General features: G+C 50.8%; 2 protein-coding genes across 5 annotated transcripts in view; both read left to right on the forward strand.

Annotated features, from left to right (window-relative positions):
* Nucleotides 1-1,620: 1,620 nt before the first annotated feature.
* The window catches only part of LCK (LCK proto-oncogene, Src family tyrosine kinase), a 33,000-nt gene continuing 9,510 nt past the window's right edge, over nucleotides 1,621-25,110 (forward strand). Inside the window, exons 1-9 of one of the 4 annotated variants that reach the window (XM_050795114.1) lie at nucleotides 1,624-1,754; nucleotides 21,333-21,442; nucleotides 21,661-21,742; nucleotides 21,917-22,007; nucleotides 22,238-22,336; nucleotides 22,479-22,582; nucleotides 22,867-23,016; nucleotides 23,290-23,442; nucleotides 23,560-23,739. In XM_050795114.1, the coding sequence (XP_050651071.1) occupies nucleotides 21,338-21,442; nucleotides 21,661-21,742; nucleotides 21,917-22,007; nucleotides 22,238-22,336; nucleotides 22,479-22,582; nucleotides 22,867-23,016; nucleotides 23,290-23,442; nucleotides 23,560-23,739 (964 nt within the window). In that variant the 5' untranslated portion in view covers nucleotides 1,624-1,754; nucleotides 21,333-21,337. Of the gene's footprint in view, nucleotides 1,755-21,121; nucleotides 21,237-21,332; nucleotides 21,443-21,660; nucleotides 22,008-22,237; nucleotides 22,337-22,478; nucleotides 22,583-22,866; nucleotides 23,017-23,289; nucleotides 23,443-23,559; nucleotides 23,740-25,110 lie in introns of those variants that run through there. The other 3 variants (XM_050795122.1, XM_050795104.1, XM_050795110.1) reach the window with 3 other exon arrangements.
* The window catches only part of RBBP4 (RB binding protein 4, chromatin remodeling factor), a 418,599-nt gene continuing 415,081 nt past the window's right edge, over nucleotides 21,593-25,110 (forward strand). The window contains exon 1 of the mRNA XM_050795703.1: nucleotides 21,593-21,596. The gene's annotated coding sequence lies outside the window, so the exon portion shown is untranslated. The remainder of the gene's footprint in view (nucleotides 21,597-25,110) is intronic.

Genomic DNA, 25,110 nt, shown 5'->3' on the forward strand with positions numbered 1-25,110 from the left:
TAGAGACAGGGTTTCGCCATGTTGGCCAGGCTGGTCTCGAACTCCTGACCTCAAGTGATCCACCTGCCTGGGCCTCCCGAAGTGCTAGGATTACAGGCCTGAGCCACCGTTTATTTCTATTAGACCCTGAGGAGCTCCCTTAACCCCTGAGTCTATTTCCTCACCTCCACAATGGAGGTGCTGATTCTCACTCCACAGGCAGCGGATGTGCCTTAAGGGAAATAGTGCACAGTGAGCACTCAGTGAATGTGAACTATTACTCCCAGCTGCTGTCTTTCTACTCTGTGCTGAGACCCGGAGATGGACTGTGAAGTGTTCAGGCTTACATTGCAACGGAGTCTGGGCCCTGCACCTGGAGCTCCAACTCTAGGCTCTGTGTCACTGTGAAGGTTTTTCAACTTTGTCTCTCTCAGCCTTTGTTTCTTGTGTTACCCTCTTTGTCTGACTTTCCAACTCAGGCTTCCTCTTCCCCCCACCCATTTCCTGCCCCCCCTTCTCTCCGCAGCTGAGGTGCACACAGCATCGCTTCCACCTCACAAACCCCAACAATGCTCTGTGGGTTCCCCTCCCCCCACCAGCTCACTCAGGCAGTGACGCATGTGCACTTTCCTCCTGTGGGGGTCAAGGCTGGGTTCTCGGACCCGATGAGGCCACCTGGCGTTCCTCATATCACTGGTGACCTGGCCCTCAGCTAATGATGGGCGCCCCCTCAGCCTGGCCCCAGGGGAAATGGAAATTCTTTGCCTGCCTGCTGCTCGTGAGGATCTTCTTGCCTCCTGCTTATAACAGAAAATCCTGACTGTCTGTGGCCTGCACCTGGGGGCCTGAGCGGCCCTGTTTGCTCTGTCATCCACCTGTTGCAGGAGATAGTGCCAAGCCCTCCACCTCTGCCAGGGGCTGTGACCTTGCCTCTACCTGAATTCAAAGTGTTGCCCTACTCTCCGACCATGATTAGTGGGTGTTGTCCTGGCCTCTGACTACAGCAGGGGCCGTTACGATGCCCTCTTGGAGACATGAGGTTGTCCTCCTGTCTGCCTCCTGAAACAGGCTGTTTTCCAGCACTCTGTCTGTAAGAGGGATGGTAGCCTACCATTCACCTACCCTTGACTATAATAAAGCCACTGTCCCATGCTCCGAGATGACATGGGAATTGTTCTCTTGGCCTGACCTGACTGTAACATGCGTGGTCTGCTCACCAGCTATTTAACAGGGATATTGTCCTCTCCTCTGACTCTGAATGATGCTACCTTTGCTGCCAGATAGAAACAAAAGGGTTTCTCAGCTGCAACAGTGGTGCTGCGGTGGTGCTTGCCTCTCACCGTAAGCTGAGTGTGTGTCTGCTTGCACCCTGCTCCCTGGGCCCAAAGGCTGCCCTTGAATCTCCTGCCCAGATGCACTCTGGAGGGCAGAAGGGAGGGTCTATCAGACATCCTCCCCTCAACTTTAAACCTCCCAGTGTCGCCCTGGGACAGTAGGGGAAGTAGGGCCTGGCCTGGAGATGTAGGGGACCCCCAAGGGCTGAGAGGTGGGGGTCTATGGTGGCAGGAAGCTTGGGGTGCTAGAGGGTTGTGGTTGGGCTGCTGGGGCCCGGTTGGCTGCGGAGCCCTCGGGAGGAGGCAGGAAGTCAGGGTGGGACGTGGGCGCGAGGAGACAGGTGGTGGCTACGACGGTGAAGGGAGCTGAGACTGTCCAGGCAGCCAACTTAGGCCAGGAGGACCATGTGAATGGGACCAGAGGGCTCCCAGGCTGGGCAGGTAAGGAGCGCTGGTACTGGGGGCGCAGGCACTGGGGTGAGAGGCCTGATAGCAGACGGCTGCGGTTACGCGGGCCCAGGCTCCCTAGGGACACAGCAGCCCTTTGTGGCTGGGGAGAGAAGATCCTCGCTCAAGGTCAGGTGGGAGGCAGGCAGTGTCGCTGGGTTGCCTCTTTCCTGCGAAGCTGGTGGTGCTTGCCTCTGCCGTGCTGTCCACCAGCAGCCCCACCTCACTGGGACCATGTTTCCTGGAGACCAGGCACATGGACAGTCAGGTGTTAAAAAGGCTTCCAGAAACCACCAAATCCAGTCCCTCATGCCATGAGGATGAGGCTCCTGAGGCCCAGAGATAACAAGGCACTCACTGCCTATGGTTTCTCAGCAAGGCAGTGGCAGGGCTGGGCCACTGCCACTGAGAGAGTGATGTCCGAGGCTGTGACCACCCCGCCTGGAGCAGGGTGATGGACAGGTTGGACTCAGAGGACCCAGGAATCCTTCTGGTTTCTGGGACAGACCCCAGTGACAAGAATCTCCTGAGAGAGACAGAGAGAGAGAGAGAGAGAGAGATCACCCAGGGCATCCAGATGGACATGCGAGGAGTGATTTTATCCTCAGTGATCGAGGGAAGAGTCTCCTGATGGGCGTGGACTAATATGTGTGGGGGTGTCCATCACCCGGGATGGAGCTCCAGGGTGGATGGACATATCTGATCTGAGTCTGGGAGGTTGGGAGTGAAAGAGAATGATGGGAGAAAGGAAGAGGAAGTACTATTTTTATCCCAGACAGGGGTGCAGTTGGCCCTGGGTGAGGAAGCGCTGAACTCCCATCTGGAAAGTCACCATTCCTGCCCCTGCCAAGCGTCACAGCAGGATGTCCTCCCCTCGCCCCTGGCTCCCTCCAGCTTCAGCCCTGCCTGTGTAGGGCCAGTTGGTTTTGCTGATTCCTGCTTCAAACCCCAGGGAGGTGGAGAGAGATTGGGGAGGCATAGTTGCTACCTGCTCACCTCCTCACTTTTTAACTCTGAGCCTTAATTTTTTGGGGGAGTCCCCACTCAGCCAGATTTCCAGGTTTCCCCTGCTTCGTTGGAGTTTTTCTTGACACACACTTTCCGCCTAGTCAGCAGGTCCCAGCCTTTCTCCTATCTACAGCTCCGAGTCCTGTAGTCTCTTGTGGGGGCTAGGGAACATGGTGGCTCTCCCCGCGCTTCAGGGAGGGTCATTCACCCTGGACAGGCATGAGCAGTTCCTTCCACCCAGCCCTATGACAGATGAATCAAACAGGGTCCCTTGCTCTTGGGCCCCAGGAACAGAGGCTCTTCTCAAAGAGAGAAGGGCCAAGTGGACAGGGGCTGACAACAGGCTGAGGGTTGGTTCAGAGGAGGGGAGAAGGCATTTCTTAAGATCTGGAAAGCTTCCTGCCAGAGTCAAGACAGTTCTGAGAAGGAGAAAGACCCATTTTCGAGAGTGCCTAGGATATGAAGCCAAGGTCACTATCCCTGGATTCTGTTCCTTGGGTACCACGAGGCCAGAGACCTCAGAGCAAGACCAAAGGCAAGAGAGCCCACAGATGTGGTGTGGGGCAGAGAACATGCATTTCAGAGACAGGCCGACCCAGTCACAATTCCGCTGTACCATGTCCTTGAGCAAGTGGCTTCATCTCTCTCTGAACTTCAGTTTACTTACCTGTAAAGAGGCAATAATCAAGCTGGGCGCGGTGGCTCACACCTGTAATCCCAGCACTTTGCGAGGCTGAGGCGGGCAGATCACTTGAGGCCAGGAGCTTGAGACCAGGCTGGCCAACATGGTGAAACCCTGTCTTCACTAAAAATGCAAAATTAGCCAGGCGTGGTGGCAGTGGCAGGTGCCTGTAATCCCAGCTACTCAGGGGGCTGAGGCAGAATCGCTTGAACCCGGGAGGTGCAGGTTGTAGTGAGCAGAGATCAAGTCATTGCACTCCAGCCTAGGCAACAGATTGAAACTCCGTCTCAAACAAAAATGCCTCCTGGGTTCAAGCGATTCTCCTGCCTCAGCCTCCCAAGTGCTAGGATTACAGGTGCGCCACCACGCCCAGCTAATTTTTGCATTTTTAGTAGAGATGGGGTTTCACCATATTGGCCAGGATGGTTTCGATCTCCTGACCTTGTGATCCGCCCACCTCGGCCTCCCAAAGTGCTGGGATTACAGGCGTGAGCCACTGCACCTGGCCGGCACATAGTAGGTGTTCAAGGGAAGTGAGGCACTCCCTCCCCCTGCAAATGATGCACCAAAAGGAGGGCTGTCCACACCCAAATTACGCCCACTCAGCAGCTTGGCAGGCCAGTGAACCACCCATTCCCTCACATTTGTGGTGTGGCTTTGCAAATCAGCCTGCTTCCTGTATATAGTGTGAGGGGTGTGAGAACTCAAGCAGGCTGGACTCTGAGCAGGGCCATGGGATCTGCTTTAGAAGAGGGTCTCTCACACAGCCACACACAGACACACACACACAAGCCAAAACACCATACATATTATAGGAAAATGTATGTGTACAGATGTGTTCAGAAGCAGGGCAGGGACTACACATAAAACACAGACTATATCCTATAACTCCAGGCACACACCCAAGCTGATGGCTTCAAGGCCAAGCTCAATTCAGTGAAAGTAATTCTCAGTGGGGTGGGGTGGGGTGGGGGGTGAGAAGCAGGTAGGACCAAGGTACCATCCAGTAATGTGGCCTCTTAACAATCAACCTCAGTGTTGATTTTAAAGTATCTGGAGCTAGGGGTTCGAGGCTGCAGTGAGCTATGATCGCTCCACTGCACTCTGGCCTGGGTGACACAGCTAGATTCTATCTCTAAAAAATAAATATGGCAGGGCACAGTGGCTTATGCCTGTAATCCCAGCACTTTTGGAGGCCAAGGTGGGTGGATCACCTGATGTCAGGAGTTCGAAACCAGCCTGGCCATCATGGAAAATCCGTCTCTGCTAAAAATACAAAAAATTAGCCAGGCGTGGTGGCACATGCCTGTAATTCCAGCTACTCAGGAGGCTGGCAGGAGAATCGCTTGAACCCGGGAGGCGGAGGTTGCAGTGAGCTGATTGCACCATTGCACTCTAGCCTGGGCGACAAGAGTAAGTCTCCGTGTCAAAATACATACACACATACATACATAACGTATCTGGAACTCCTTTTCCAACTGTTGTACTAAAGGACACTAGTTGCATTAGGCACCTGGAAAGGAGAGGGCTCTGAGGCCAACTCAACATGGCTTCAGCTACAAGCTCTGGCCCATCATAATCACGATCACATCACAACCAACATTAGCTTGTTAAAGCTCCAAAAGTCTCCCCGAGAAGAAGCCTGATTCGCTTTGTCTAAACCAGTGTTTCCTGAACTTCCTGGGTCATAAACCTTTTTGTCCCATGTCACCTATTCTATGTTGATGCCTTTTGATACAAGGAGAGGAGTGGGAGGGCAGGGTGGGCTGTGCAGAGACACTCACATGATTGTGTCTCATGGTAGAGTTTATGTCTTGGCAGTAGTTTTGTTGTTTATGTTTTCTCTCTCTTTTTTTTTTTTTTTTTTTTTTTGAGACAAAGTCTTACTCTGTTGCCCAGGGTGGAGTGCAGTGGCACAATCTTGGTTCACTGCAACCTCCGCCTCCCAGGTTCCAGCGATTCTCCTGCCTCAGCTTCCCTAGTAGCTGGGATTACAGGCGTGTGCCACCACGCCTGGCTAGGATTTTTTTGTTTGTTTGTTTGTTTTTTGAGACGGAGTTTCGCTCTTGTTGCCCAGGCGGGAGTGCAGTGGCGCGATCTTGGCTCCCCGCAACTTTGCCTCCCAGGTTCAAGTGATTCTCCTGCTCAGCTTCCTGAGTAGCTGGGATTACAGGCATGGGCCACCATGCCCGGCTAATTTTGTGTTTTTAGTAGAGATGGAGTTTCTCCATGTTGGTTAGGCTGGTCTCAAACTCCTGACCTCAGGTGATCTGCCTGCCTCAGCCTCCCAAAGTGCTGGGATTACAGGCGTGAGTCACCTCGCCCAGCTGTTTTTGTTTTCTTATTACAAAATTAGCACATTGCTGTTTTAAAAACACTCAAACAGGCCAGGCACAGTGGCTCACGCCTGTAATCCTAGCACTCTGGGGGGCCATGATGGGAGGATCACGCGGGCCCGGGAGTTTGAGACCCGCCTGGGCAACATAGTGAGACCCCATCTCTATTTAATTATTGAAAAAAATAAATAAAATTTAAAACTCAAACAGTACAGAGGCATATAAAGAAATATAAGAAACGCAGCCTCCTCCAAACCCACTTCTGGGATATGCCCATCGTGAACCATTTGGTGTGTGTCCTTCCAGATTTTCCTATGTATGGCTGCTGGAAAACATGGAGGTTGAGTCTAGTCTCTGCAGGCTGGCAGACCAGGACTCACTTCACAACTCCACTGTTCATTTGTTTGTTGTGAGGCCTCAGACAAATCATTTTACCTGGTTTGGGCCTCAGTCTTTGCATCTGTAAAATGGGGATAATAATAGCACTTCATAGGATTATTATGAGAATTACATGAAATAATGCAAATAAAGGCTTAGCACAGAGCTTATTTAAAAGAATCCCCTATATACATATGTCAATGCAAATAGGCATATACTCTGCATTCTGTTCCGCAACTTGCTTGCCATGGGGTATGCGGGATGTCTTTCCGTGTCAGTATGTGGAGCTCTGCCTCATCCTTTTAACTGTTTCACTAAACGTTAGCTTGGTAAATGGTTAACGGTGGTGATTTTGAAATGTTACTTCCTGGCAAGTGTTGCTGTCGCGTGCGGCCATGTTGTTGGTAGTCTCAGATATTATTGATCAGTGAGCTAACTACAAGCCTTACAGCCTCCTGTGAAAATGAAGTGACCCACCAGAGGGACACCCACCTCTGTCACAGAGGGCAGGGCCAAATGCATGGGACGCTCTCTGCTCACCTCTGCGTCCTCAGCACTAGGTCAGAATCTGGCACGTAGGAGGTATCTATTAAATTTTTTTTTTTTTAGAGATAGTGTCTCACTCTGTTGCCCAGGTTGGGGCACTGTAATTTCACACACCTGGGCTTGAGTGGTTGTCCCACCTCAGCTTCCTGAGTAGCCTAGGACTACAGATGTGTATCACCATGCCCAGGTAATTATAAAATAATTCCTGGCCAGGCACACCTGTAATCCCAATACTTTGGGAGACTGAGGCAGGAAGATCTCTTGAGACTAGGCATTTAAGACTAGCCGGTGCAACATAGCAACACTCCGTCTCTATTAAAACATAATAATAACAATACATTTCATTTATTTATTTATTTATAGATGGAGTCTTGCTCTGTCACCCAGGCTGGAGTGCAGTGGTGCAATGTCAGCTCACTGCAACCTCTGCCTCCGGGTTCAAGCAATTCTCCTGCCTCAGCTTCCCAAGTAGCTGGGACTACAGGCACATGCCACCACGCCCGGCTAATTTTTGTATTTTTAGTAGAAACGGGGTTTCACCATGTTGTCCAGGCTGGTCTCGAACTCCTGGCCTCAAGTGATCCACCCCTGCTTGGCCGCCCAAAGTGCTGGGATTACAGGTGTGAGCCACCGTGCCTGGCATAATACCCTTTACGTGTAAAATGTAAAATAAATTTTTGGCTGGGCCAAAATGTAAAAATTTTGGGAGGCTGAGGCGGGTGGATCATCTGAGGTCAGGAGTTCGAAACCAGCCTGGCTAACATGGTGAAACCCTGTCTCTACTAAAAATACGAAAAATTAGCCAGGCGTAGTGGCAGGTGCCTGTAATCCCAGCTACTCGGGAGGTTGAGGCAGGAGAATCGTTTGAACCCAGGAGGTACAGGTTGCAATGAACCGAGATCGTGCCATTGTACTCCAGCCTGGGCAACAAGAGCGAAACTCCATCTTTAAAAAAAAAAAAAAAAGTGTGTGTGGAGATAAGGTCTCACTATTTCACCCAGGCTGCACTCACACTATATACGGTCTCAAGCAATCCTCCCACTTCACCCATTACGTTTTTGTCAATAGGCCAGCTCCTTTCATCCACAAGCAGCAGCCTAAGCTCAAAGTTCTCTCTTGTAGTGCAGCATTTCCTAAAATATGACCTGTACACCACTCAAGTGTGTGAGTGATTTTAGGGGATAATGGATGAACATTTACGAATGTTAATTTTTTTTAGTGTGCGCTATTGTTTCACTTCCATTTATGTCTCACGATTTTGGTTTTCCATTTATGGTAGTAAAGTTTCCATTTTAGGTACATATATCAAAGATGAAAAAGTAGCCCGTGGAAGTGCCAAAAATCATGAAGGAAAATGAAAATGATCAATCATTTTAGCCTGGAAGATGTTTAAGGCCAGTGTCTATGTAGCAAGCACTATGTTAAAAATTTTATTTTATGAGATCATCTATATATCACGTATCATGCTCACCACAGCCAGCCCTAGATGCAAGTCTTATTTTTGTCATCATTTTGCTGATGAAGGAACTGAGGGAAGTACAGAGGTTTAGCAACCTGCCCAACAGCCTTCTGCCAGTAAGTCTTGTTTTTTTTGTTTTTTTTGTTTTGTTTTTGAGACAAGGTCTCGCTCTGTCACCTAGGCTGGAGGGTAGTGGCTCAATCTTGGCTAACCATAGCCTTGACCTCCCCAAGCTCAGGTGATCCTCCCACCTCATCCTCCCAAGTAGCTGGGACCACAAGCATGGGACATCAAGTCTGGCTAATTTTTGTATTTTTTTTTTGTACCGATGGGGTTTTGCCATGTTGCCCAGGCTGGTCTCAAACTCCTGGGCTCAAGTATTTGTCTGCCCACCTCAGCCTCCCAAAGTGCTGGGATTATAGGCATGAACCACCACGCTTGGTGCCCTTCTGCCAGCAAGTGATTGGGAGAACCTGGGATTGAACTTGGGTTGCCATGGCATGGACATGGTGAACTGAGCTTCCATAACTGCCAGACTCCCAGCAACTTTCATAAAGCAGTGTGGATTGCCAAGCTGTAAGTAAGGCTCCATCCTAATAAAACTCCCATGGTGCAAGAAGCACACCAAGGTACCCAAGGGAGGGGACTCAGTAAAAGGGATTATCAGGTACATTCATGTTACTAGTTGGGGGACTTCTACTAAAATACCAATTAGAATAATTGCTCTATATCCTTTATTTATAGCGATACTTGACTAGCAGAATCAGTTCTATGTTCAAGACATAAATACATTTTGTTTGCATATAAAATAAGGCTTTTGTTGTTGTTGTTGTTCTCTGTGTCAAGAAGCTACTGAGTTCATTCAAAAAAGGTATTAAGCCAGGCGTGGTGGCTTGCACCTATAATCACAGCATTTTGGGAGGCCAAAGCAAGGGGACTGCTTGAGCCCAGGAGTTCAAGACCAGCCTGGGGAACATAGCCAGAATCCACCTTTACAAAAAATAAAAAAATTAACTGGGTTTGGTGGTGTGTACCTGTGCTCCCAGCTGCTCAGGAGGCTGAGGTGGGAGGATCACTTGAGCCCAGGAGGTTGAGGCTGCAATGAGCCATGATCATGCCGACACACTCCAGCCTGGGCAATAGAGTGCGATCCCATCTCTAAAAGAAAAAAAAAGGAGAGAGAGAGAGAGGAATTAAAGTCAGGTGCAGTGGCTCATGCCTGTAATCCCAGCTATTCGGGAGGCTGAGATGGGAGGATTGCTTGAGGCCAGAAGTTTCAGACTGCAGTGAGCTACAATCATGTGCTGAACTACTTCAGCCTGGGTGACAGAGTGAGATGTGAGACTCCATCTCTTTAAAAAAAAAAAAAAAAAAACCGGCTGGCCGTGGTGGCTCATGCCAGTAATCCCAGCACTATGGGAGGCCGAGGCGGGTGCATCACGAGGTCAGGAGATCGAGACCATCTGGCTAACATGGTGAAACTCCGTCTCTACCACAAATACAAAAAATCAGCCAGGCATGGTGGTGGGCGCCTGTAGTCCCAGCTACTCAGGAGGCTGAGGCAGGAGAATGGCGTGAACCCGGGAGGCGGAAGTTGCAGTGAGCCGAGATCGCTCCACTGCACTCCAGCCTGGGCGACAGAGCAAGATTCTGTCTCAAAAAAAAAAAAAAAAACAACAAAACAAAACAAAAAAACCCAGCCCGGGCCCAGTGGCTCACACCTGTAATCCCAGCACTTTGGGAGGCAGAGGCAGGTGGATCACAACATCAGAAGTTCGAGACCAGCCTGGCCAACATAGTGAAACTAAAATTAGTTTCTACAAAAAAACCACATCTCTACTAAAAATACAAAAAATTAGCTGGGCGTGGTGGCAGGTGCCTGTAATCCCAGCTACTTGGGAGGCTGAGGCAGGAGAATCACTTGAACCTGGGAGGTGGAGGTTGCAGTGAGCTAAGATCATGCCACTGCACTCCAGCCTGGGCAACAGTGTGAGACTCCATCTCAAAAAAAAAAGTATTATATATTTTAAAAAATATGAAAAAGGAGGTAGCCCAGGACACATCCCTGATCTACCCACTAGAAATTAATTACTGACGGGGCACAGTAGCCCACGCCTGTAATCCCAGCACTTTAGGGGGCTGAGGCAGTGGATTGCTTAAGCTCAGGAGTTTGAGACTAACCTGAGCAACACCGCAAAACCCTGTCTCTACAAAAATTCAAAAACTACAAAAACAGGCCCTCTCATTCACAGCTTCTCAGGTGATAAAAGAAAAAGAAAAAAAAAATAGCTGGAGGCTGGGTGTGGTGGCTCACACCACACCCGTAATCCCGCACTTTGGGAGGCCAATGCAGGCAGATCACTTGAGGCCAGGAGTTCTAGACTACCCTGGCCAACATGGTGAAACCCCGTCTCTACTAAAAATAAAAACATTAGCCAGGTATGGTGGCGGGCGCCTGTAGTCCCAGCTCCTTGGGAGGCTGAGGCAGGAGAATTGCTTGAACCTGGGAGGCAGAGGTTGCAGTGAGCTGAGACCGTGCCACTGCACTCCAGCCTGGGTGACAGAGTGAGACTTCATCTCAAAAATAATAATAATAGGCCGGGCGCGGTGGCTCATGCCTATAATCCCAGCACTTTGGGAGGCCGAGAAGGGCGGATCACGAGGTCAGGAGATCGAGACCATCCTGGCTAACACGGTGAAACCCCGTCTCCACTAAAAATACAAAAAATTAGTCGGGTGCGGTGGCAGGCGTCTGTAGTCCCAGCTACTCGGGAGGCTGAGGCAGGAGAATGGCGTGAACCCAGGAGGCAGAGCTTGCAGTGAGCCGAGATCGCACCACTGCACTCCAGCCTGGGCGACACAGCGAGACTCCGTCCCCCCAAAAAAAAAAATTAATAATAATAGCCGGGCGTGGTGGCACATGCTATTCGGGAGGCTGAGGTGGGAGGATCGCTTGAGCCCAGGAGGTCGAGGCTTCAGTGAGCTGTGATTGTACCACTGCACTCCAGTGGCACAAGACAGCAAGACAACAAGAGGGAAAGACCCTGTCTCAAAATAAAATAAAATAAAATAAAATAAAATAAAATAAAGAAGTTATTTACCATTCCTGCTAGCCCTGATTCTTGATATTGCTTGATATTGTGATGAGGGCTCTATGTGGGCATGAATAGCTAAGTCTCTTTATTGAACATGGGCAGCTTTGTCATTAGTCAAGTCTGGGTCGGGGCAAAGGCCAAGAAAATGTTTTAAATGATTCATTTTTTAAATTTTTATTTTTATATTTATTTATTTATTTATTTATTTATTTATTTTGAGATGGAGTCTCGCTCTGTAGCCCAGGCTGGAGTGCAGTGGCGCGATCTCGGCTCACTGCAAGCTCCGCCTCCCGGGTTCATGCCATTCTCCTGCCTCAGCCTCCCGAGTAGCTGGGACTACAGGTGCCCGCCACCATGCCTGGCTGATTTTTTGTATTTTTTGTAGAGACAGCGTTTCACCGTGTTAGCCAGGATGGTCTTGATATCCTGACCTTGTGATCTACCCGCCTCAGCCTCCCAAAGTGCTAGGATTACAGGTGTGAGCCACCGCGCCCGGCCTTTATTTTATTTTATTTTTGAGAGGGAGTCTTGCTCTGTCGCCAGGCTGGAATGCAGTCCCGGGTTCACGCCATTCTCCTGCCTCAGCCTCCTGAGTAGCTGGGACTAAAGGCGCGCACCACCACGTCCAGCTAATTTTTTGTATTTTTAGTAGAGATGGGGTTTCGCCATGTTGGCCAGAATGGTCTCAATCTCTTGACCTCGAGATCCACCCGCCTCAGCCTCCCAAAGTTTTGGGGTTATAGGCGTGAGCCACCGCACCCGGCCTTTTATTTTTATTTTTACAGAGACAAGGTCTCACTATGTTGCCCAGGCTGGTCTTGAACTTCTGAGCTCAAGTGATTTTCCCATCTTGGCCCTAGGATTATAAGCGTGAGCCTCCAGGCCTGGCCATTTTAAGTGATTTCTGACAGATTTTGCCACAAGGTGGTCCAGAGTACAACAGTAGAATAGCCTGCTTGTTCTTTTTTCTTTTTTACTTTTTGTGCTCTACATGTTCAGAGAAACTGAACTATAGAAATGACCCCTGAAGGAAGTACAGTCTTGTCTGCTGTATTTTGCGTTGCTTTGTTTGTTTTGTTTTGTTTGAGACAGGTTCTTGCTCTTTCCCCCAGGCTAGAGTACTGTATTGGCTCACTGCAACCTCAACCTCCTGGGCTCCAGCGATCCTCCTACTTCAACCTCCCGAGTAGCTAGGACCATAGGCGTGCACCACTACACCTGGTTAATTTTTGTATTTTTTGTAGAGATGGGGGTCTCACCATGTTGCCCAGGCTAGTCTTGAACTCCTGGCCTCAAGTGATCCTTCCACTTTGGCCTTCCAAAATGTTGAGATTACTGGCTTGAGCCATTACTTCCGACCACCTGCCTGTTCTTGATGTAAAGCATTGGCCCAAGAAACTCAACCTAGAAGCTGACACATCTTTTGGACAAAATGTTCAATAAATCAATAGGTCTACAGTTGGAGGAGAAAAAATGTTAACTTAAAAAATTTTTAATTTAATTTAATTTTTTCTTTTTTTGAGACAGGGTCCCCCTGTCGCCCAGACTAGTATGCAGTAGTATAATCATGGTTCACTTCAGCCTTGACTTCCTGGGCTGAGCAATCCTCCCACTTCAGCCTCCTGGGTAGCTAGGACTACAGACACACGCCATCATGCCATCATGCTTGGCTAATTCTTTTTTTTTTTTTTTTTTTTGAGACAGAGTCTCACTCTGTGGACCAGGCTGGAGTGCAGTGGCGTGATCTCCACTCACTGCAACCTCCGCCTCCCCAGCTCAAGAGATTCTCCTGCTGGCCGGGCATGGTGGCTCAAGCCTGTAATCCCAGCACTTTGGGAGGCCGAGGCGGGCAGATCATGAAGTCAGGAGTTCAAGACCAGCCTGGCCAACATAGTGAAATCCCGTCTCTACTAAAAATACAAAAATTAGCTGGGTGTGGTAGGACGCGGCTGTAGTCCCAGCTACTTGGGAGGCTGAGGCAGGGTAATCACTTGAACCTGGGAGTTGGAGGTTGCAGTGAGCTGAGATTGTGTCACTGCACTCCAGCCTGGGCGACACAGCGAGACTCTGTCCTCTGTCTCAAAAAAAAAAAAAAAAAAAAAAAAAAGGCCGGGCATGGTGGCTCACACCTGTAATCTCAGCACTTTGGAGGCCAAGGTGGGCAGATCACGAGGTCAGGAGTTTGAGACCAGTCTGACCAACATGGTGAAACCCTGTCTCTCCTAAAAGTACAAAAATTAGCTGGGCTTGGTAGGCGCATGCCTGCAGTCCCAGCTACTCAGGAGGCTGAGGCAGGAGAATCGCTTGAACCTGGGAGGCGGAGGTTGCAGTGAACCAAGATCGCACCCTTGTACTCAAGCCTGGGTAACAGAACTAGACGCCATCAAAAAAAAAAAAAAAAAAAAAAAAAGAGAGATTCTCCTGCCTCACCCTCCCAAGTAGCTGGGACTATAGTCGTGTGCCACCACACCCCACATCCAGCTAATTTTTGTGTTTTTAGTAGAGATAGGGTTTCACCATGTTGGCCAGGCTGGTCTCAAAATCCAGACCTCAAGTGATTCACCTGCCTTGGCCTCCCAAAGTGATGGGGTTATAGGTGTGAGCCACAGCTCCCAGTAGCCAGGCGCCGGCCACTAATTATATAGCTGGACATGGCCCGGCACCATGGCTCATGCCTGTAATCTTAGCACATTGGGAAGCCGAGGCAGGTGAATCACTTGAGGTCTGGATTTCGAGACCAGCCTGGCAAACATGGTGAAACCTCATCTGTACTAAAAATACAAAAATTAGCCAGGTGTGGTGGTGCATGCCTGTAATCCCAGCTACTTGGGAGGCTGTGGCAGGAGAATCTCTCTCTCTCTTTTTTTTTTTTTTTTTTTTTGATGGCGTCTAGTTCTGTCACCCAGGCTTGAGTGCAATGGCGTGATCTCGATTCACTGCAACCTCTGCCTCCCGGGTTCAAGCAATTCTCCTGCCTCAGCCTCCTGAGTAGCTGAGACTACAGGCATGCACCTAGTATGCCTGGCTAATTATTGTATTTTTAGTAGAGACAGGGTTTCACCATGTTGGTCAGGCTGGTCTCTCGAACCCCTGGGCTCAAGGAGTCCTACTGCCTCAGCCTCCCAAAGTGCTGGGATTATAGCCGTGAGTCACCACGCCCAGATTCCTTCTGGTCTTAGTTTGACAAAGATTGCTGAGTAGCCAACATGATCTAACCAGGTTAATAAATGAGGTCAATAAAAAGAAAATCAAAATTAAAGCTTAATATACATTTCTCATTGTCTGAAAGAAAGAAGTGGAAGAAGAAAAAAAAAAAAAAAAAACCAGATGAAAGGAATCCCCAGGGCTCCCAGAACCAGCAATGAGGGCAGATTCTGGGGTGAATGAAACAGGACATTCTTTTCTCACAATTTAGGAATCCAAGGTCAGGAGTAAGAATTTCATAGATTCGAGGCTGCCTCTGACTAGGACATGTAATATTCTCAGTCAAACTGCAGACTGCCCGTGGTCCACAGAACATTTTGTGACGATTATAGAAAGGCTACCGGCCAGGTCTGGTAGCTCATGCCTGTCATCCCAACACTCTGAGAAGCTGAGGTGGGCAGGTTACTTGAGGTCAGGAGTTTGAGACCAACCTGGTGAAACCCTGTCTCTACTAAAAATAATAAAAATTAGTGGGCATGGTTGTGCGCACCTGTAATCTCAGCTACTTGGGAGGCTGAAACAGGAGAATTACTTGATCCAGGACGTGGAGGTTGCAGTCAGCCGTGATTGTGCCACTGCATTCCAGCCTGGGGGACAGAGCAAGACTCTGTCTCAAAATAAATAAATAAATAAAATAAAAATTAGACTGGGCATGGTGGTTCATGCCTGCAATCCCAACACTTTTGGAGTCTGAGGTGGGAGGACTGCTTGAGCCCATGAGTTTGAGACCAGCCTGGGCAACATGGTGAAACCTTGTCTCTACAAAAAGGTAAAAATAAAAGGCTGGGCACGGTGGCTCACGCCTGTAATCCCAGCACTTTGGGAGGCCAAAGTGGCAGGTTACTTGAGCCCGGGAGTTCAAGACCAGCCTGGTCCACATGGTGAAACCCCATCATTACAAAAAATACAAAAATTAGTCAGGCTTGGTGGCATGGGCCTGCAGTCCCCACTACTCAGGAGGCTGAGGTAAGAGGATCCCTTGGGGCAGAGTTTGCAGTGAGCTGAGACAGTGCCACGGCACTGCACTACAGCCTGGGCGACAGAGCAAGACACTGTTTCAAAAAAAAAAAAAAAAGAAGAAGAAGAAGACCGGAAGGATGGGGATAACACCCACAGATGTATGCCTATATGACCTCACAATTACATAGGGACAGTTGCTGCTATTCATAGTCTCATTCTGTTATATATCCCTCTGCACACACAGACTCCTGCAGACCCACAGACATGCACCCATAAGCACAGTGCTCACTGCATATGGTTTCATATGCATAGACTTGCATTCACCAGTCAGGTAAATACATAACCAGAAACATGCATTCCAGGTAGAGGGAGGATTGTCTTGAAGAGAAAAGCCTTTGTTAACAGCACAGTGGTCAAATTTTTGATGGGGAATGGACCCTGTCAGACCTGCCTTCCTGTCTCACATTCTCCTAGACCTCTCAGCCCTCCCCCTCCGCCCTTAGACTTCCCAGGGAGTGAAAAGTAGAGGAGAGAATCTTGATAAAGAATGTAGGAGCCAAGCCAGGCATGTGCCAGCAATCCCAGCTATCTGGGAGGCTGAGGTGGGAGAAGCACTTTAGCCCAGGAGTTAGAGACCAGCCTGGGCAATATAGTGGGACCTCGCCTAAAAAAAAAAAAAAAAAAAAAAAGGATCTAATTTGAGTTTTGCATCTGCCAGGAACCCTCAGCGTGTTATTGGGACAATCACTTAACCTCTCTTTTTCCCTAGTTTTATTTTTTATTTTATTTTTTTTGAGACAGAGTCTTGCTCTGTCGCCCAGGCTGGAGTGCAGTGGCACAATCTCGGCTCACTGCAACCTCCGCCTCCTGGATTCACGCCATTCTCCTGCCTCAGCCTCCCGAGTAGCTGGGACTATAGGCGCTTGCCACTACGCCCGGCTAATTTTTTGTATTCTGTAGTAGAGACGGGGTTTCACTGTGTTAGCCAGGATGGTCTCGATCTCCCGACCTCGTAATCCACCCGCCTCAGCCTCCTATAAGTGCTGGGATTACAGGCGTGAGCCACCGCGCCCAGCCTTCCCTAGTTTTAAAATGAGGCTGGTGAACTGTATTAGTGTTTCCTAAACTCTTGTGAAGACAAGGTGTCTTTTACCATTTCCTGTTCTGCACACCCTCTTCCCCACATGGATCTCATGATTTTAAAGTTTTTACCTACTAAGCTACCTCATTTAGATGCAAATTTTCTTATTTTCAAGTTAAAAAACAATTTAAATAGAGGAAGGGTCACACCACATTGTCCAGGCTGGTCTCAAACTCCTGGGCTTAATCAATCCTCTCTCCTCAGCCTCCCAAAGTGCTGGGATTACAGATGTGAGTCACTGCACCTGGCCTCAAGTTTAAATTTTAATCAAAGATTTGGCCAGGTACAGCAGCTCGGAGGAAGATTCTATTTTTTTTTTTTTTTTTTTGAGATGGTGTCTTGCTCTGTCACCTAGGCTGGAGTGCAATGGCGTGATTTTGGCTCACTGCAACCTCCACCTCCCTGGTTCAAGCAATTCTCCTGCCCCAGCCTCTTGAGTAGCTGGGATTACAGAAGCGCGCCACCACACCCAGCTAATTTTTGTATTTTTAGTAGAGACGGGGTTTCACCATGTTGGCCAGGCTGGTCGTCTTGAACTTCTGACTCCAGGTGATTCACCCACCTTGGCCTCCCAAAGTGCTGGGATTACAGGCATGAGCCACCGTGCCCAGCCTGCTTTTTTTTTTTTTTTTTTTTTTTTTTGAGACAGAGTCTCGCTCTGTTGTCCATGCTGGAATGCAGTGGCGTGATCTTGGCTCACTGCAACCTCTGCCTCCCGGGTTCAAGTGATTCTCCTGCCTCAGCCTCCTGAGTAGCTGGGATTATAGGTGCACGCCACCACAACTGATTAATTTTTGTATTTTTAGTAGAGATAGGGTTTCACCATGTTGGTCAGGCTGATCTTGAACACCTAACCTCGTGCTCCACCCGCCTCAGCCTCCCAAAGTGCTGGGATTACAGGTGTGAGCCATCGTGCCCAGCCCTTTTTTTTTTTTTTTTTTTTTTCTGAGATGGAGTCTCGCTTTGTTGCCAGGCTGGAGTGCAGTGGCACAATCCTGGCTCACTGCAACCTCCGCCTCGCGGGTTCAAATTATTCTCCTGCCTCAGCCTCCTGAGTAGCTGAGATTACAGGCACCCACCACCATGCCCAATTAATTTTTGTATTTTTAGTAGAGACAGGGTTTCACCATGTTGGCCAGGATGGTCTTGATCTCTTGTGATCTGCCCATCTTGGCCTCTCAAAGTGCTAGGATTACAGGTGTGAGCCACCGAGTCCAGCCTTTTTTTTTTTAGACAGGTTCTCGCTCTGTTATCCAGGCTGGAGTGCTGGAGTGCAGTGGCACAATCATAGCTCATCGCACTCTTGAGCTCCTGGGCTCAAGTGATCTTTTGCCTCAGCCTCCCGAGTAGCTGGAAGTACAGGCGTGCACCACCACACCTGGCTAATTTTTTGATTTTTTTCTAGAGGTGAGGTCTCACTATGTTGCCCAGGCTAGTCTGGAACTTCTGAGTTTGAATGATCCTACTGCCTCAGTCTCCCAAAGTGCTGGGATTACAGATGTGAGCCACCACGCCCAGCCAGCAACTCCAGGTTTGCTCTACTCCAAATAGGTTGTGTGACTTTAAGCATACCTCTGTGGGCCTCAGTTTGCTCATCTAAAATCAGAGGTTTAGCCAGGTATAGCAGCTCATGCCTGTAATCCCAGCACTTTGGGAGGCCAAGGAGGAAGGATCACTTGAGGCCAGGAGTTTGAGACCAGTCCGAGCAACATAGCAATACCCCCATCTCTAGAAAAAACAAAAAATCACCTGGGCTCAGTGGTGCCAGCTACCCAGGAGGCTGAGGTTAGAGGATCACTTGAGCCCAGGAGTTTGAGTTTTCAGTGAGTTAGGATTGGGTCATTGCACTGCAGTCAGGGCAAAAGAGTGAGACATTATCTCAAAAATAGATCAACAAATAGTAAAATTGGAGATTAGGCTTGCTGGTTTCTAAGACCTTTGCGGATGGGAGACTCTGTGCATTAACACTCCACGTTCCAGCTGACATTTATTAACTAATTTTGGGTGCTGGAGGCTTTCAGACGAATAAACTACAGTTTCTGCTCTTGATGAACCCCCACTCTCATCAAAGGTATGGGAGAGGCAGTGGGACCCTGGGGTGACACGTGAATCAGTAATCGTGGAACTCTGTGCCTAAGTTGATTATTGAGGTCTGAATAGAATGTTGCAAGAGACTGGGGTGAGAGGGAAGCAAAGACCATTGGGAAGTCTTCACAGACTAGGTGATATTTAGGCTAGGTTCCTGTAATCCCAACACTTTGGGAGGCTGAGGCAGGAGGATTGCTTGAGGCCAGGAGTTCAAGACCAGCCTGGCCAACATGGTGAAACCCTGCCTCTACTAAAATTACAAGTTAGCCAAGCATGATGGTGCATGCCTGTGATCCCAGCTATCAGGAGGCTGAGGGAGGAGAATTGTTTGAACCTGGAAGGTAGAGGTTGCAGGAAAAAAAAAAAAAAAAAAAAAAAAAAAAAAAAAGGGTAATATTTGAACTGAGCCTTGAAGGTTGAGTTAGAATTCAGCAGGTGGACAAAAGAGAGCATGCCGACTGGGTTCAGTGGTGCATGCCTATAATCCTAGCATTTTGGGAGGCCAATGCAGGAGGATTGCTTGAGCCCAGGAGTTCGAGACCAGACTGGGCAACATAGTGAGACCTCATCTCTACAAAAAAATAATCAGCTGGGCATGATGGTGTGCACCTTTAGTCTTAGCTGCTGGGGAGGTTGAGGTGGGAAGACTGCTTGAGCCCAGGGGGTCTAAGGGGATTGCACGACTGCACTTCAGCCTGGGCAAGGAAGGGGGACCCTGTCTCGAGAGAGAGAGAGAAAGAGAGAGAGAAAGAGGGCACATTTCACAGCAGAGGGATCCACAAGTACAAAGGCATTAAGTAAGAAAATAGCAGCCGGGTGCGGTGGCTCAAGCCTGTAATCCTAGCACTTCGAGAAGCCGAGACGGGCGGATCACGAGGTCAGGAGATTGAGAACATCCTGGCTAACACGGTGAAACCCCGTCTCTACTAAAAAATACAAAAAACTAGCCGGGCGAGGTGGCGGGCGCCTGTAGTCCCAGCTACTCGGGAGGCTGAGGCAGGAGAATGGTGTAAACCCGGGAGGCGGAGCTTGCAGTGAGCTGAGATCCGGCCACTGCACTCCAGCCTGGGCGACACGGTGAGACTCCATCTCAAAAAAAAAAAAAAAAAAAAAAAAAAGAAAATAGCATGGGGTGTCTGGGAAAGGCAAGAATAGTTCAGAACACGGGCTGTGTGTGGAGGTGTGTGTGGGGGTGCCTGTGTGTGGGTGTGTTTGTGTGTGTGAGTGTGGGTGTGTGGGGGTGTGTATGGAGGAGATGCCTGTGTGTGTGTGTATGTGGGGGTGAGTGTGTGGGTGTGTGCATGGGTGTGGGTATGTGGAGGTGCCTGTGTGTGTGTATGAATGTGTGTGTGGGGGTCATGTGTGTGGGTGTGGGTGCCTGTGTGTGTGTGTGTGTATGTGGGTGTGTTTGTGGGTGTGACTGTGTGGGTGTGTGGATGAGTGTGTGTGTTTGTGAGTGTGGGTGCCTGTGTGTGTGGGGAATATGTGTAGAGTGTGTGTGTGAATGTGTGTGTGTGAGGGTGGGTGCCTGTGTGTGTGGGGGGGCAATTTTGGGGGGGTGAGAGTGTGTGTTTATTGAGTGTGAGTGTGGGTGCCTGTGTGTGGGAGGGTGAGTCTGTGTGTGAGTGTGGGGGGGTACCTGTGAGGGGTGAGTGTGTGTGTATGTGAAAGTGTGTGTGGATGCCTCTGTGGAGGTGGGATGGGGGTGCCTCTGTGTGTGTGTGTGTAGGGTGTGTGTATATATAGGGTGTGTGTGAGTGTGTGTGTGTGAGAGAGTGTGTGTGTAGCAGAATGGACTGCGAAGGTGGATTTGATCTTGAAGTTCTGGAATGCACGGTACATCAAACTTTATTTGAGGATAGCGCTTTCCAAGCGCTCTGAGGAGCAGCCCTAGACAAGGAGGAGCTGCAGGGACTCCGGGGGCTTCAAAGTGAGGGCCCCATTCTGCTTCAGACAAAACAGGCCCACATTTATCGCTTTATCTATGGAGTTCTGCTTGATTTCATCAGACAAAAAATTTCCAGTGCTAACACAGGCAAATAAGCGACAAAAAAAAGTTATGGCCAACAGACTGACTGGAGGGTTTTCTGCTGGGGAGAAGCACGCCTGTGTTTGAAGGAACCCTGTGAGGTGACTGTGGGGCTATGTGAGAGGAACAGCGGGGTCCTGATGGTGGACTTAGGGAGCAGAAGCCTCTTTCTCAGCCTCCTCAGCTAGACAGGGGAATTATAATAGTAGGTGGGGCGTGCACACCTCTCCAGTAGGGGAGGGTCTGATAAGTCAGGTCTCCCCCAGGCTTGGGAAAGTGTGTGTCATCTCTAGGAGGTGGTCCTCCCAACACAGGGTGCCGGCAGAGGGAGAGGGAGGGGGCAGAGGCAGGAAGTGGGTAACTAGACTAACAAAGGTGCCTGTGGCGGTTTGCCCATCCCAGGTGGGAGGGTGGGGCTAGAGCTCAGGGGCCGTGTGTGAATTTACTTGCAGCCTGAGGGCTCAGAGGGAGCAACGGTTTGGAGCTGGGACCCCCTCTTTTAGCTTTTCTGCGGCTGGTGAATGGAGATCCCAGGATCTCACAATCTCAGGTACTTTTGGAACTTTCCAGGGCAAGGCCCCATGATGTCTGATGTTGGGGAGCAGATCTTGGGGGAGCCCCTTCAGCCCCCTCTCCATTCCCTCAGGGACCATGGGCTGTGGCTGCAGCTCACACCCGGAAGATGACTGGATGGAAAACATCGATGTGTGTGAGAACTGCCATTATCCCATAGTCCCACTGGATGGCAAGGGCACGGTAAGAGGCGAGACAGGGGCCTTGGTGAGGGAGTTGGGTAGAGCATGCAACCCAGGAGAAAGAAATGACTATCCTAAGATCACACAGCAAGTAGCTGGTAGACTCAGGGATAACACCCAACCAGGCTGGAGAGACTGAGAGCAGGGCAGGGGGGAAGGGGGCCAGAGTCTAACCCAGTCTTCTGCTTTCTGACCCCACCCTCATCCCCTACTCCACAGCTGCTCATCAGAAATGGCTCTGAGGTGCGGGACCCACTGGTCACCTACGAAGGCTCCAATCCGCCGGCCTCCCCACTGCAAGGTGACCCCAGGCAGCAGGGCCTGAAAGACAAGGCCTGCCGATCCCTGGCTGTTGGCTTCCACCTCACCCCCACCTACTCTCTCCCCGGTCCTGCCTTCCTTGTCCCCCGCCCTGTAACTCCAGGCTTTCTGCCCATCCCAGCCCGGTTCTCCCTGATGCCCCTTGTTTTTACAGACAACCTGGTTATCGCCCTGCACAGCTATGAGCCCTCTCACGACGGAGACCTGGGCTTTGAGAAGGGGGAGCAGCTCCGCATCCTGGAGCAGTGAGTCCCTCTCCACCTTGCTCTGGCGGAGTCCGTGAGGGAGCGCGATCTCCGGGACCGCAGCCCTCCTGAGGCCACCGGTTGGGGTGGCCGCCCTTGGGACAAAATTCAAGGCTCAGGACTGCTGAGCCAGGGTTCGGCGAGGCTGGCTTAAGGGGTGGAGGGGTCTTTGAGGGAGGGTCTCAGGTCGACGGCTGAGCTAGCCACACTGATCCGCCTCCGTGGCGCAGGAGCGGCGAGTGGTGGAAGGCGCAGTCCCTGACCACAGGCCAGGAAGGCTTCATCCCCTTCAATTTTGTGGCCAAGGCGAACAGCCTGGAGCCCGAACCGTAAGTGGGGACCCGTCGTGGGGGTGAGCGGGAGCAGATCTAGGGATCCTGGAGCAGGGAGTGGGCCTGGGGTGGCGGTGAAGGCTTGAGGGCCACGGAGGAATATCCGACGACAGCCTTCGTTCGCTTCCGCCGTGCACAGCTGGTTCTTCAAGAACCTGAGCCGCAAGGACGCGGAGCGGCAGCTCCTGGCGCCCGGGAACACTCACGGCTCCTTCCTCATCCGGGAGAGCGAGAGCACCGCGGGTGAGCGGGCAGTGGTCTCGACCGGGCGCGGGGGTGCCGCAGGGTGTGCCCGAGGTAGGGGCGCGGGATGAGCCCGAGGGGGGCGCGGGGTGAGTCCGAGGGGGAGCACAGGGTGAGCCCGAGGTGGGGACGCGGAGTGAGCCCGATGGGGACGCGGGGTGAGTCCGAGGGGGAGCGCAGGGTGAGCCCGAGGTGGGGACGCGGGGTGAGCCTGAGGGGGGCGCGGTGGCGGGCCAGACTCACTGCGTTCTTTAGTCCCTTTGTCCATCCATTCATTCATTCAGGATCGTTTTCACTGTCGGTCCGGGACTTCGACCAGAACCAGGGAGAGGTGGTGAAACATTACAAAATCCGTAATCTGGACAACGGTGGCTTCTACATCTCCCCCCGAATCACTTTTCCCGGCCTGCATGAACTGGTCCGCCATTACACCAGTGAGCCCGGCAGGACCCCTCCCCCGTGCCCTATCAGCCTATCTCCCCTCAGTCCCCCTCGGGTGTCCCCCATCCATCTTTCAATGCGCTCCTCCATTCCCCGCAGTGGGTGAGGTGTGGAACTTGACCCTACGGACCCAAGTGTTTGGGTGACAGCCCCACACCCCCCTGCTAGTCCACTTCACCTAGATAGGAGCTTGGAGAAGTGGGGGAAGTGGTGTCAATACGAGGCCTGCCATATTGACAGTCTTCACCCCTCCCTTGTCCTCGCAGATGCTTCAGATGGGCTGTGCACACGGCTGAGCCGCCCCTGCCAGACCCAGAAGCCCCAGAAGCCGTGGTGGGAGGACGAGTGGGAGGTTCCCAGGGAGACGCTGAAGCTGGTGGAGCGGCTGGGGGCTGGACAGTTCGGGGAGGTGTGGATGGGTGAGTGTGGCCTCCAGGACTGCCCGGGAAGAGGGGAATGGGAGGGGCTGCTGAGGTGGTGAGAGTCCCAGGACAGCTGCCTGGCGACTCTCCCACTCCTTCCCTTCCCCGATCCAGGGTACTACAACGGGCACACAAAGGTGGCAGTGAAGAGCTTGAAGCAGGGTAGCATGTCCCCGGACGCCTTCCTGGCCGAGGCCAACCTCATGAAGCAGCTGCAACACCAGCGGCTGGTTCGGCTCTACGCTGTGGTCACCCAGGAGCCCATCTACATCATCACTGAATACATGGAGAATGGTGGGTGCCGCCCGAGTCGGCTGCCGGGGGACACTGCTCTCCCCGCTGTCCCTGCCGGAGGGTGAAAGTACACCTTTTTTTCTGGCCCAAAGCTCAAGCAAGGAGGGTTTATTGAGCTTTCCTGGCCCCTAAAGACTCACCTCCAGCTGGGCGCAGTGGCTCAGGCCTGTAATCCCAGCACTTTGGGAGGCTGAGGCCAGCAGATCACGAGGTCAGGAGTTCGAGACCAGCCTGACCAACATGGTGAAACCCCGTCTCTACTAAAAATACAAAAATTAGCCAGGTGTGGTGGCGCATGCCTGTAATCCCAGCTGCTCAGAAGGCTGAGGCAGGAGAATCCCTTTAATCTGGGAGGATGAGGTTGCAATTGCAGTGAACCAAGATCATGCTACTGAACTCCAGCCTGGGTGACAGAGCTCTGTCTCAAAAAAAAAAAAAAAAAAAAAAAAAGGCCGGGTGCAGTGGCTCACAGCTGTAATCCCAGCACTTTGGGAGGCTGAGACGGGCGGATCACCAGGTCAGGAGATTGAGACCATCCTGGCTAACACGGTGAAATCCCGTCTCTACTAAAAAATACAAAAAATTAACCAGGCGTGGTGGTGGGCACCTGTAGTCCCAGCTACTCAGGAGGCTGAGGCAGGAGAATGGCGTGAACCCGGGAGGCGGAGCTTGCAGTGAGCCGAGATCGCGCCACTGCACTCCAGCCTGAGCGACTGAGCAAGACTCCATCTCAAGAAAAAAAAAAAAAGACTCACCTCCAGGCATGTGAAAAAGGTATATCCTCTGATCCTGTCTGGGGGCGAGCCTAAGGTAGCAAGAATGTTCTGGAAGAGCATTCACCCCAACCTGCCCTGACCTGCCATTCTGTTTACCTTCTTCAAAGCCCTACCTTGATCTCAGGATGCTTGATCTCAGAAAGCGAATGGGTCCCTACCCCTGTTTCTCTCCCTTCTGCCCCTGAGCTTTGGGAGGGCAGATCTGCCCCGGAAGCCCTCTTTTTCAGTTCTGAGTGAGCCCCCCCACCCCGCACCCTTCTTGGTCTGATACTGGACAGAGTGAGAGCCCCAGGAAGAGGAATACGAGTTTCTAGCCTCAGCTTTGTTCACCGATTTGCTGTGTGACAGGCCAAGTGCCTTCACTGTCTCTGGTGCTCAGTTTCCCCAAGAATAACAGCAGAAATCTAAATGGGCTCACCAGAATTAATACAGAGTACTCATCAAGGCCTCTAGCGTCTGACTGCCTGGGTCAGAAGTCTGGCTTCATGATTTTATGGCTTTGTGATAATTACATCACCTCTTTCTGTCATGGTTTCCTACTATAATAATGCATTAGTAACCTCCTCATAGGGTCTTGTGAGGATGAAATAATTAA

The sequence above is a fragment of the Macaca thibetana genome, chromosome 1 (genome assembly GCF_024542745.1).
Source record: "Macaca thibetana thibetana isolate TM-01 chromosome 1, ASM2454274v1, whole genome shotgun sequence".
Taxonomy (NCBI): domain Eukaryota; kingdom Metazoa; phylum Chordata; class Mammalia; order Primates; family Cercopithecidae; genus Macaca; species Macaca thibetana.